The sequence below is a fragment of the Lutjanus erythropterus genome, chromosome 2 (genome assembly GCF_056507025.1).
Source record: "Lutjanus erythropterus isolate fLutEry1 chromosome 2, fLutEry1.hap2, whole genome shotgun sequence".
Taxonomy (NCBI): domain Eukaryota; kingdom Metazoa; phylum Chordata; class Actinopteri; order Lutjaniformes; family Lutjanidae; genus Lutjanus; species Lutjanus erythropterus.
The window spans coordinates 42,482,665-42,496,280 of record NC_139318.1 but is presented as its reverse complement, the minus strand read 5'-3'; the positions used below and the strand labels follow the sequence as shown (position 1 = coordinate 42,496,280).

Genomic DNA, 13,616 nt, shown 5'->3' with positions numbered 1-13,616 from the left:
ATGGGAGCAAAGTAAAGAAAGTCAGCAGGGGTGTCAAACTCAATTTCGTTTAGTTAGTTGATAAATTAAATATTCTCTTCATTATGTATTCAATTGGATTCAAGTCAAAAATAATTTGTAAATCATTGCATCCTGGTTCTAATTATGTTTTACACAAAGTCCCAACTTTTTGGAATTGGGAGTATAGAAGAAAGAAAGTAAGAACAATAAGAATTGTTTCAGTTTGTGTAGCCAACAAGCAAGGTCTCAGATCCAAGTGGCTTATTGCAAAGAGGTGCATCACTTGGAAAAGTTGGTCATGAGCCAAAGGACTGCTGATCAACTGTTCCTGCCAACTGGATAAAAGGGAGCATTTCAGTGGGAGTGGCCTATAACTTCTAAATAGATTCATGTGCCATGGCCAAACTCATACTCATACGTCACTGGTTGCAGCTATTGTGAATTTGCACTTCTTTTAATTCACCTTTTCGCCCGACCACCCAAGACGGTACAGCCTTTCCCAAAAGAACCATCAATTTTTTTGGATCTTACTCTTTTTGCAGCCGGACTGGACAACACGTAAGTTTTTCATCAATCATTAATAATTTAAAAAAACAACCAAAGTCTCTAACATATCTAAATGCACTCTATGCCACCAAATCCATAATTTCAATGTTTTATTCTTATTAAAGTAGGTGTCTGCACACCTGAATGTATGACAGGTGCGTCAGAGGAAGTACATCCGATGAAGGTCGTCCAGACCGAAACGTCGGATATTTAATAAATCAGCAGAAAGCGAGACAGTGTGCGGGAGTCTTTATGGTTTTCTTCAAGATTTTATTCTTGAAATCAATGAGCTCAGAAACATCAAACCGCCTGCACAAAGAATCTCTGTTAATTAGGTTTTGAGAATATACATGCACCACCTGAGGTTACTTTTGAAATGCAATGAGTTACAGGTTGCAGATAAGTTGCAACACAACAGAATAACTATATTAAGATTTAACCCAAAATAGTTGCTTTGTTTGTTTGTTTCCATTTTTACCTTCTGTGTACTATACCAGTACATTAATGTGCTTTAAACACCATATTTCGTCGTTGCAGCTCAATAGAGGCATGTTTAGCCTCCAAACAACATTCTGCCTCAGGTCTCTGAGAGGTTAACATGATTAACCTTCTACTGGAAGATGGAAACACTAGAGACACGAGTCTGTGTGTTCAAACACACTACAGGCTCTAAAAGGAAGAAGAATGCTGGAAGGATCCCATATACCGTCCTTCCTCTTACCTGTCATAGAAGTCTTCTCTGTAGTAATCATAGTCAAACTCGTAGCCACTGGGGAAACGGCATAAGAGGAAACAGAGAGACAGAGGAAAATGTGATATAGTGCCTTTTGTAACACAAGCATGAAACCACATGTAAAACATCACATGGGAACCAAAGCTTTTTGGGGTTTTCATACACGTCATAGTTGCATCTACAAGTGAAAAACTACAAATGTGTTAAAAAAAAAAAAAAAAAGGCGGTAATTACAAAGTGTTAGGGAGAGACAAAGAAACCGCAGCATACTTCATGTCACCCCAAGAGACAGAACGAGAGGAAATAAAAATGACTAAGACAAAAGAGAAACTGGCAACAGAAACTGAATACTCGAACATGATGTAGAAAACGTTTATTGCTCTCTGACACTTTTTACAATCACTCTGTGCATGCATGAACTTTTAGCACAGATATAGATGCACCCGTTCAAGCAAGAGTGAGTCAGAAGTTTTACGACTAAACACTGCCCTGTACTGTTACAAACAGTAGTCTTTTCTTTATGTATATATATATATATATATATATATATATATATATATATATATATATATATAAAATTGAACCAAATTGTAAGTGATTGCTCACAGTGAAAAACCCAGCAGGAGCTAACAACCAACTCTGCAGCTCTACAGAGTTTTCAAGCAACTTTCAGTGTTTTTACGGCCTGCAAGTTTACGGTTTCGGGTCAGTGACACGGCTCTCATTAACTCCATTTCCGTATAGCGGGCAGCTGTTTTAAGGGAACAAGCCTTGATAAACACACTGTACATCACCTGCCCAGCTCTGAACAGCAGCCAGACAAAATTAGAGACTGACTGGAGAGGAAAGTGGAACATGTAGCTGCCAACAAGTGAGCTATTTCTTTTGTCAGGAGGTGGTGGAGACCAAAACAGACCTAAAAGACACATGAAAATTTACATTTATCACAGTGTCAAAGGGATGATAATGTTGCTCTATGTCTGCTGGGTGTTTAAATATGCAGCTGCTTGCTGACATTAGCCATGACAGCAGTGGCAGACTCAGGCTGTCTGAAGGGCAGGGGTGAAAAAAAGTTAAGCGGACACCAGCTGGGGCACCAAGGTGATGAAAGTCCCAATGCTTTGGGACACTTTAACGGGCATTTTTTTGTCCACTGGAAGGACACTCTTGAGGACATTTTTATCATGTTTTGTCCACTAGAATGGAAGCCCAGAGGGCACTTTATCATGTTGTCTTAGACACTACACTCCTTTAGGACATTTACCATGTTTAATCTGCCATAGGGACATTCAAGGTGGCACTTTTGTGGTGTATTGTCGAACACCCTCGAGTCCACCAGTGCATGACATCTATATAAACCAGGAATATATGCTGGCTGTCAGCTCTGTTTTAGTGCAGTTTTATGCTCAGAGATTAATGCAGCTTTAAAATATTAAGGCAGTATTTTTGAGACCACTACTTTGGGACTGGTTTTGGACTGCATTATAATGAAATGTTTCACATTCACTGTAATATTTTTTCGTGTGATTATATATTTAATCCGCCACCTTAAGGAAGAACTTCATAATAATTATTACATAAGAGCAGCTTCCTTTTTATATTGAAAAAGTTTTGAGCCATAAATCTTTGTCAGGCCGAGCACTAATATTTTCTTTAATTTTTAAACAAAGAGTCAGATTTTTCTCCATAATATTATCTTTGTCAGTCATGAAAAGCATCTAAAACTGTATTCAAACCCAAAATCATAGGGCACAAAAAGTATTTTCTATTTTTTTCTCAGGTTTTGCAGCTGTTTAAGATTGTGTGACTCACCACACCTTTTCAATACTAACCCTTGGAAACTGATAACTACCATAAAATGAATTAATGTAATGATTTAAGTACCTAAGGTAAAAACAACAGTGTTATGTATGGAGAAGATAAATCAGTCTGTAATACTCTCCCTGCAACATAAAACTTTAAGTCTAATAACTAAAAGAATAAAAGTTTGACAGCCTTTAAGTAATAAAAGCCAACGTTAAAAATAGAAGCCTCTTCTTCAGGGTGTTGTTGTTAATAAAACACCTACAGGTCTTGGCCTCCACCTTCTTCAGGGTGTTGTTAAGTAGATGGTTTTTAAGACTTGGCCCTCTTCAATTAAACTGGTTTAAATCTCAGTCCCATATGAGCACCTATATCTGTTTGGCTACATATTAGATCTTGTCTTTAAAAAAAAGAACCTGCAATTGTTTAGAAGAGTCCTGAAACATCTCCTTAGAAATGTGACTAATAGACTGATCAGTCCAGCAATCAATTCAATAAATAGATGCATGTACCTGTAGAGAGAAGCCGCCGATCGCTTCAGGCCTTTGGGTCTGTTTGGTCTTGGTTCTCCTGCCATGTTGATATCTGGAAAAAGAGCAGAGGATGAAGGAGGACTGTTTTATTTTTAAAAAATTCTTTAAACCTTTATCCTTATCAAAGGCAAGCTCAAAAACCCTTTAATCTTTAATTCAGTCAGATCCCAAAACACAACTTGGAGACAATACAAAGAGAAAAACACAAGTTAGACTTAATTGGAGAAAAGGTAACATAGCTTATTCTTGCTATTCTCTTCATGTATCTCTGAGGGTGGATGGCGTGTTTCCTGGTGACTTCCACTAGAGTGAGCTGCTGAGCCATTTTTACAACATTTTCTCTCCTCTGTCGGCCCACAGTGCCTCAGCTGTCAACACAGTCAGCTGTTCAGCTGCTCAGTCAGTCAGTCAGTCAGTCATTCAGTCAATCAGCTCCTGGTGGGCCCACGCTGGCCTGTCAACTTGTCATGTATAAATAATCAAAAGGAAGTAAGAAATCTGATTTCCAGCAGCACTGTTTGTGGCTTTCCTACCTTATCTGGGGGGGATGAAAAAAAAAGTCCAGGAGGTGTACCTCATTGAAAGTAAATTTCCTCCATTACTTACAGGGCTGTGGTGGTAATTGAAAATGTGGATGAATCCCTAGTTTCTGTTAGTGCAGCACCCCAAGAAAAACCTTAAATTAAACAAATCATGCACTTATTGCTGGGCTGTTTTAATGTTTTGAAACTATGAGAATAAAAAAAGATGAGAAAAATCAATGTAATCTGAGGGCATTTTCTCACCTACTTCATTTGGTCAGGACTTTCTGACTTTTCAGTTTGATCCGGACCTCCCCCAAACTAGGAGGAGACCGGAAGTTTAATTGACATCTGATGTGACAACTTTATAAAGAGTCCACTGGGAAGAACTCACAAACATGCGGCTACTTCTCAGTTATTGTTTCACTTTGGTACTGCTGGGAGTAGTGCCATAATATCTGTTCGTTCATCTGTCTTCATAAACAGCCACTGAAGTCAGGCTACGTGCTGAACAGGAAACAGACGCCCGTCTGCAAACCAATCAATGTCAAATACAGAGAGACGTGGCCCACGTAGGTGATGATGGCAGGACGAAGGCGTGAAACTCTTTAGTCCGCTTGGATAATTGCGGTGTGAAACCAAAACTAACTGGACCAAATGTAAGCAGTGTGTCACAGATATAAACCTTGGTTTGGACCCTTAATTACTGCAGGGTAGAATTAATCAGGAAAATGCATTGCTGCATACATCTGTTAAACAATTGTTTTGTTGTTTAACCACACCACAGCACTCAGGCTGCTCTTTTTAAAGCCTTCGATGATTCAATATGGTCAACCACAACAAATTGCTGGACATGCTGGAAAATTGAGCGAGACTGGGTTCTAAACTGATTTGAATCCCACTTGAAAGAAAAGGACTACTGTGTCTTAATTGGTAATTACATCTGAGCGTACAAAAATGACATGCGGAGTCCCGCAAGGCTCCACTCTTGGGCCTCTTAAATTCCACATCCAGATGCTCCCACATACAGACAAATAACAATGTCATCAGGAGACTGTGGTACCATACAAGCACTGAGTAAGTGCATGAATCACAGCAACGATTGGATGTGCATTTGTCTCCACTTTGACAAAGATAAAACTGAAATGATTGTCCTCAGACTCAGAGAAAAGTGATTACAAGACAGCCCTTTTTAGCAGGTGAAACTGTGTGTAAATCTGTTAAACAAATGTTCTGTTGTTTTCTGGTCAGGATTTCAACCACATCGCAGCACACAGACTGCTCTTTTTAAGGTCTTCAGTGACATTCACAGAAAGTGGAAACATTTGACTTTTAGCATTATTGGATCTCATGCTGTGTTTGACATGGTCAGCCACAACAAATTACTAGACAGACTGTAAAACTGAGTGACCTGCAGTTCTAAATTGGTTTGAATCCTAAATGAAATGCAGGGACTGTTTTGCGTTAATCGGTAAATATATATCTTGGTTCCCCAAGGCTCCGTTCTTTGGTCTCCTCAGTTCAGCATCCAGATGCTCCCAAACACAAACAAATAACGGTATCACCAGGAGACCTTGGTCCCATACAAGCATTGAGTATGTGCATCAAGCAAAGCAATGATTGGACATGCATTTTCTCCAGTTTAATAAAAATAGAAATGAAAAGAAAAAAGTTCCAAAGAAGGATGATTACGAGAAAATCCAACCTGTTCTCAATCCAACTTGTCACATAAAGATATCCAATTTATCACTGCCTCTCAGCGACTGATATTGAAGCACTTGGTATCCTTTAGTTGCCGTATATGACTTAGCACTAAAGCCCCTTTAACACATGACTAACACTGTGAAATTTATAGGTTGTTAGTTGTCATTTACAGGATTAGTTGCCCCCTGCTGCAGACATTAAAGACACATCACCAAACATACCTTGTTAACGTCACATCAACAGTAAATATACATGGCTCTGGCAGCAGGCAATGGAGCCTGCCGCTAGGTAGCATCCATGGTAAACACAGTTAAAATGGTGAGCTAAACAAACTCGAAACGATTCCAACACCAGGCAGGATGTCCAACAAACATCCAGCAAGATTATTTTTCCCAGGATGGCCATGACCCTTAAGACATGACTTCACCATCCTGAGAAAATAACTCACAAACGGCACACACTTGTAAACAAAGAGATGGCCCCAGACATGGGAAGCATAGAAATGAAACACCTGATGAGACATGTCACAGTGACTTGCCATTTATAGGGAGACTACGGATGATGATGATGACGGCAGTTCAGGCACCGGTACCATTTTAAAAGTATAATTTCAGCACTGGTATTCATTCCTCTGCTGCACGTATAAACTGGCAACATCCTCTACAACCACAGCCGTCTAAACCAGAACTGAAAAAAAGATCTGTAATTATAATTCAAGGAAAGTACAGACACACATTAGGGCTGATTACTACTTTGTGTTTTTTTGTTTATTCAACAGCCTATTAGTGCCCGTGTTTTTGTTTCTCCACAGCACATGTGGGTGGAAAATTAATAGCTGCTCTGTGCTCACACAAGTAAACATACATGATTCATGCATCCATCCACTCTCTAAACTCTTTATTCTGCTGAGAGTCTCTGGGAGCTGGAGCCTGTCCCAGCATGCTTTGGATGACCGTGACAGCTCAACAGTCTATCACAGGGCCACCTAGAGTTTCCAGTTCACCTGACATGCATGACTTTGGGTTGTGGGAGGAAACCAGAGCACCTGCCAAGAAACCCACTCAGACATGGGAAGAAAATTCAAACTCCACACAAAAAGGAGTCAGAGTCAGCTGGCAGATTTGAACCCGAGGAGGAGTTTTAAGGAGGAGTTGTAAAGACTGAGTCATTGTGCTGCCTGTCAGGAATCAATCAAGAAAAACAAGCAACCTAAAAATTTCCAAGAGAAAGGTCTGCCCTGATTCTGTGCAAACACTCTTAGATCTGAGAGGCTAATTAAGTTTACACAAGTAAAAGTAGCAGTAAAAGCAGATTAAGTGGTATCAATTATAAGAGATGGTTTCTTACAGGTTTAATCGTCCCTCTGAGTGTGAAATAATTGATGCTTTAACCTGCAATTTTGTGGGAAAAAAGGAAATACATTAAAATGTAAACTAAAATCTAACAATTCTAGCCACTTATACTTTCCTACAGTATGTAGGACCCTTTGTTCATTCAACAAACTGGATGACAGGTAAGCTGTCCTCTGTTGAATACTATAGTTTTGGTCCATAAAAAGTCAGCAATGTCAGTATTGTGTAGCTAAAACTCCTATGCAGATGGTTCTATGGTTACAGTCATGTCAAACTACAGCCTCGGTTCTACAAGGGTGTAAACCCCTCAGTTTGCAATAATAAATGCCCTGTGCAAAGTGGTATCACGTGTCTGCTGTCCATGTACCTCCGTTGGGAATATGGACATATGGTGCATCTGCATACGTGCCTTCTATTCTGGTTCATCTACACGCAACAGAGCAACATGCAAAAAGGGATTATTAAATATTCTTTCAGTCACATCACTGGAAAACTTTACCCAGGAAATGTTTGGATGGTTCAATCATTCTAAATTTCTAAAGTTGGAAAGCAGCTATGCAGAGCTCTAGTGATCAGCTGTCTCATTCATAAAAAAAAACAACAAAAAACAATATGGAGTTATGATTGACTGGTATGATGTGTGTTCAGGTCTGTATAGTTTAACTGTGGCAGCCTGTTGGTGTCAGATGATTTAACGAAGGTAAACACAGTGAATGATCGTACAGCAAACGTTCTCACAGGCGGCAAATGACCAACATGTCATTGGTGCCGTTCTGACCCATAAAGCAGACTTCAGCTGAAAAGAAACAACACGCTGCATTCACTGTAAACACAAGACTGTTTAGAACTTTTTCAGGGACCACACTCTGTCCGGTAACACCTGCACTGTTTTCATTGGGCCTGGTCTGTAGAGTGCACCTCAGTCTGGGCCTTATTATGACTTATGAGCAGCAACATTTTTCTCTCATTTTTCTGACTCTGCCCTCTGCCTGTATTTCCTTATTTTCTTATTAGTTTGCTGATGCTCCAGACCAACCCAAAACATCTGCATTTGACATCCTGACATCTTTCTGGTGCATTTAAGGACTACCTTTAATATTCTAATATTTTTTCTGCCCTTACATAATTTAATCTGTTAGGTATTTTCCAAAAAACTACATAATAAAGCACTTGCCAGTAAATAAAAACTTAATGTAACAAATTATATCAAAGTAAGGTCAGAGAAAACTCTGAACCGGCCGGCTGTCGTCTGGCAACAATTTAGCTGCTGGGGGCAACAATCAGAATTTAAGGGCTTCAGGTGTAGCCAGCGGATAACAGCAAGATAACAGATACCCAGGCCAAAACCAGTCTGCGAGATAAATTTAAAAAAAGCTAAACTGCCATCAGACGATAGCTGATTCCATGCATTCTGACTCTTTTCCTTAAAAAATAAAGCAGGATAATGGAACTTCATGTCTTTGAAAAGAGTTGAAAGATGAAGGAAGCAGAGAGAGGGAGGAGAGAGGATAATAAAAGGATGGATGGACGGATGAGGACGGAAAGTGAGTTTTCAGCAGCCAGAGGCTGAAGATTCAAGCCTGTTAACTTTACCGTGAAGGGGAATGCGTGTGTGTGCGTGTGTGTGTGTGTGTGTGTGTGTGTGTGTGTGTGTGTGTGTGTGTGTTTGTTTGAGGCAGTGATCCAGAACTCTGACCGCAGCCAGGTGTGGAAATGGCAGAAGTCCAGTTGTTTTCAAGCAGACACAGACACACACACAGACACACACACACACACACACACACACACACACACATCCATCCAACCAAAACTGTTATTGACCCTCCCCTTTATGACCCAGGGAAAAAGCAGTGCAAACACACACACACACACACATTCAGTCCACCTGCTGCTCCATATGCCTGAGTGACTTTATTTTGTCTCCTGCAGGGTCTTGTTATTCAAAGGGGAAGTCCCTGAACGCAGCACACACACACACATAAACACACACAGACATGCCTTATCGACTTTTACAGCGTCTCTCTGAGCAGCAAGTCAATTCTGTCTGTCCAGAAACACTTCACCCCACTCTTTTGCTGATCAAGAAATTGGAAGCTGTCACCTCTCGTTAGCAGTTTGCTAAGCAGTTTGTAAATCAAGTGTCTCCTCAGCTGCTGTCATTATTTCAGAGCTCGCAGGTTTGGTATTTTTATGTTTTTGCCAAACAAATTTCAAAGGTTTTCTCAATACAACATTTTGCGTCATGGTGACGTTATTCCATGTTGTACAGTGTTATCGAATTTTACAGTAGTTTATCTCTGGACTGTTTTTTAAAAAAAATCTATTTAGATTTAGCGGTGGTTGGTCAAACTTGCAGTCGGAGAGGCAGTTGGATGTATTAATTAGAAATGTGATACAGGTAACCAGGCCAACTGGCAAGTGAAAGCACCTCTCGTTTTCCTTCAGTCCTCCAATCAAAACTGAGCAGCTTGACCTTAAAGATTCCAGACCTGCAGCTGACAAGATATCTGGGTAACTGCCATCTAATTTATGTTGGTTTATGCTTTTTTTTTTTTTTTTACTTCAAATGAACAGTGTCCTTGTGGTCTGTGTATATTTGGTTATAGAATTCTCTGTCTACCTTTTATGTACTAAGCTTACTTTATTTATTTAGTCACTATATTCAGTCCTTTATTTATTTTGAACACTGTATTCACAAACAGCAACATTACCAGGCAAAAAATGTTCATTTTCATTTTCGCTTTCATTTTAGATTCATGGTTATAATTGATGATGTAGAATTTGTTAAGATTTAGTTTGGAGGAAATGTAAAAATTTCAAACAGTAAAAGGAAATTTCAGAATCAGCATGATGGGAAATAAATGTACATCTTGCCAAAAAAACACAAGAGTGGAAACAAGACTTAAATAATCTAGATCCCCAGTCTTAGCAAAATTTTAGTCTGTGACCAAAAAAACTCTGTGACTTCTGACAAATTGTCTTTAGATGTGAAAGGGTGTCAAACTGAAGTCTTTTAGACTTTTAGTTTCACAACAACATTTCATTTAATTTCTGAGCAGAAACTAGAGGCTGTGACTTCCCACTCAGTACACCTTTGAAAAAAAAGAATCTAAAATTAAACGTCCTCTAGCTTTGAACTTCAAAGACGCCCTCCACTCAAAAATGTGATTTTTTTTTATTGATTATGTCACCTAAAATGTCTGACCTTGACTACTGACTTTTATCTGTGCTAAGTTGGTCACCAGAGAGGTGTTTTTTTTAACATGTCTCTACTGAAGGGGAGAAGGGGACTTTTTTTCTCCATATTGATTTTTTTTATATTTTTTCATTAATCAATTCTATTGGACACCTTTTATGTCTGGCTGTGGTTTTTACAAATATTTCACCATTGAATAACACTAAAAAGAGCCACTAACTTTGACTAAGCAGCGTTCAGTAAGTTTAAGAACAGGCTTTTTTCATGTCCATACAAGTTTTGGAAATATGAGGTTTCTGGGACAGAGACGATACACTTTTAGCGGGCAAAGAAGAGCAGACCTGTCAGTACAGAGAGTGAGAGTTAGCATTATCTGTCAGCCAATCACAGTTGCAAGATAACCAGCTAACAACCAGCTAACAACATAAACAAATAAAAGATGCTAACTATACTTACCATGCTGATACATTTTTTTTAACCTTAATTATTCAGGGTGGGATACATTGAGAGCAATGCTGTGTTTTGCAGGGACACCCTGATCACATTCACATCTGGAAGCTTCCCAGTACAACCACAGTCTTATCTACTGGCCACTGAGCAGCTCTACTGGAGCAGTTGGGGTTAAGGGTCTTGCTCAAGGGCACCTCAGCTTTTTCTCATCTCGAGGAAAGTTTTACATGTATAAACTCCATGGATCAAAAATTCATAACTGAAAGCATCATAACTGACCTCGTTTGCACTTCGAGGTGTCCTGTGAACAGTTTTACAGACATCTCTTCTACAATGGTGGCCTGTAGGGGAAAATATCTTTGGGCCAGTGGGGAATTTTTGACTGCAATACTGTGAGTGACCACTGAGAAAAACTGGTGACAGGGCTGAGCGGCAAAGCCCTGTCTAATACTATAATTAGACAGGATGACAGGAAGCTGCTGGCTGATCAAACTAAAAGTAGGAGGGATGGAGCTGTTTGCTGTTGGACCTCTTTGGCTCTGGACAAACTCAGTCTAGTGACTTTTCATAATCATTAAGTTTGATGTCTGATCAATCAATTTACTGTATATTAATTTCTTATGACAGTTCTGCAGCTGCTGCTGCTGCTGTTCCATTTTTTCTATTGTATTCAGTATTTTGCTTTTAATCTCTTTATGTGAGGCAGTCTGTTGGGATTGTTGGTTTTTAAAAGTGCTATAAAAGAAGCTTCATTATCATATCACTTTTATTTTATTATTAGTCATTAGTTGCTTGCCAAGCAAACCATCAGGGTAGTAATTATGTGTTAAAAGTGTTAAAAGTGTCCCATATTAAACTCTGACTCATCTCAGTAAAGCAGAGACGATTTGAGAGCTAAAAAGAGATGGAAAGTGGTGGAGAGACATGTAGAGAGAGTAGCTAAGTGGTGCTGAGAAAGGAGACAGATTTTATAGGATCCCATAGCAATTCACACACACACACACACACACACACACACACACACACACACACACACACACACACACACACACACACACGCATGTACACATAAAAGCTGCAGTGGGGCAGAGAGCATCACTTAGCGGCCCCTTAGCTGTCACAGCTTTATCCCACACATACACACTGATGGAGACTTCGGGGAAATATACCCAGTGTCACTGTGTGTGTGTGTGTGTGTGTGTGTGTGTGTGTGTGTGTGTGTGTGTGTGTGTGTGTGTGTGTTCGTGTGTGTGTTGAGGAGTGTTGTTTGTGAAATAGTAATTAACCCCTCAACCCAGGACACACACACTCTCAGTTATACTCATTCATATATCTTCTCTTTCTCACACACACACTCACTAAAATGTGCTTGCAGCTTTGCAGCGACTGAACATAGACCAGTTGAGTTCCTCACACCGGCTCGCTGACAGCTCGTCTCTGCCTGGTCCGCTGGGGGCAACAGACAGATGGAGGAAAAGCACTCCAGCTGCTTAAAGGCACACTCCGCTCAACTCTGATTTCCCCACTGATAATCTTATTGCACAGTAACACAGAGGAAAGGTGGCAGTCAGACGGTATATGTAAACACTCAAGACGGACATGAATATGATGGTGTTCAGGGGTTGTCAGGTTCCAGAGGTTTGTGCAGTCACAGTAAGTTCACCCAGCCGTAAGTGTGATTATTATGGACTTGCATTTATATTCTAGTGCTCCAAAGAACTTTTACAGCTACATTCACCCATTCGCCCAGTGGAACAAACATTGCGTGCAATTTGGGTTCAGTATCTTGTTTAAGGACACTTACGGACCAGACGAACCACAGACCAAACCACCAATATTCCAATTAGTGGACAACCCACTCTACCTGCAGAGCCACAGTCTTGAATGTATGTTCTCCTGACATTAATCAGTCAGCCAATGTCAAGGTCTTGTTGCCATAAGTCCTACAAATTATGTTTATTTTGCAAGAAGTGTGTGCTTACAGGGCTGCGAGGTGTGAAAGTTTAGAGTTCAGGGTCAGTGATGAGTGTTTGTGGCTGGCTTAAATATCAGAGATCTCCATTTGTGTCTCATCTCATATCTTTATCTTGTTATTTCCCCAAAAACTTAGGATAAGTTTATTGGCCAGACAGTTCAGAAGAGGACTAACAAATCAACTCCAAAACACACTAGAAACTGGAAAAGGTAGAAGGTTTTGTTTAGGGTTAGCAAACCTAACCTGAAAAAAAAGTGTCATGCTTCTGAAACACTGCTAAAACCAAAAAATCCCAAAGTCTTAGAAAGGAGGACTCTTTACTTTCCCAAGCCATACAAAATATGGCGATGCACACAGGAAACCACAAGGAGAAGAAGCGCAGGACAAGAGATTAAGGCTGTAGGGCTGTCTTGGCAGCAACTGGATCGAAAGGCCCAGGACTGGAGAGGGTGGAGGGGTTTTGTCGATGGCCTGTTTTTCTTAGGGAGTTTAAAGGCCTAAGTAAGTAGGCACTTTTTATATGGTATGAGAGAAATCATGCCTAAACCAAGGGATCAATGAACAAACTGCATCTTGTTATGTTTTTAAATGTGACTTCTCAACCTGCTGTATCCAGAGGACACAGTCCTGACAACTCCAAGTGTGACAAAAAGGTTAACATAGCCCTGAGTTTTCTGTGGCCGGCAGGGTTGTTTCCATGGCTCAGACAAAACAAGTGTAAAGACAACTTGTCTTCCTCAAAATAAATAAATAAATAAAACAGTAACCAAGATGCCTGGGTCCAGACCTTTTAACCACCCACT

The 13,616-nt window shown here is 40.0% G+C and overlaps 1 protein-coding gene across 1 annotated transcript in view; it reads right to left on the bottom strand.

The window, feature by feature from the left end:
- The window catches only part of raly (RALY heterogeneous nuclear ribonucleoprotein), a 172,278-nt gene that overhangs the window by 55,952 nt on the left and 102,710 nt on the right, over nt 1–13,616 (bottom strand). The window contains exons 3-4 of the mRNA XM_084745861.1: nt 3,595–3,667; nt 1,268–1,315 (exon numbers count right to left, since the gene is read on the bottom strand). Of these exons, the coding sequence (XP_084601987.1) occupies nt 1,268–1,315; nt 3,595–3,667 (121 nt within the window). The remainder of the gene's footprint in view (nt 1–1,267; nt 1,316–3,594; nt 3,668–13,616) is intronic.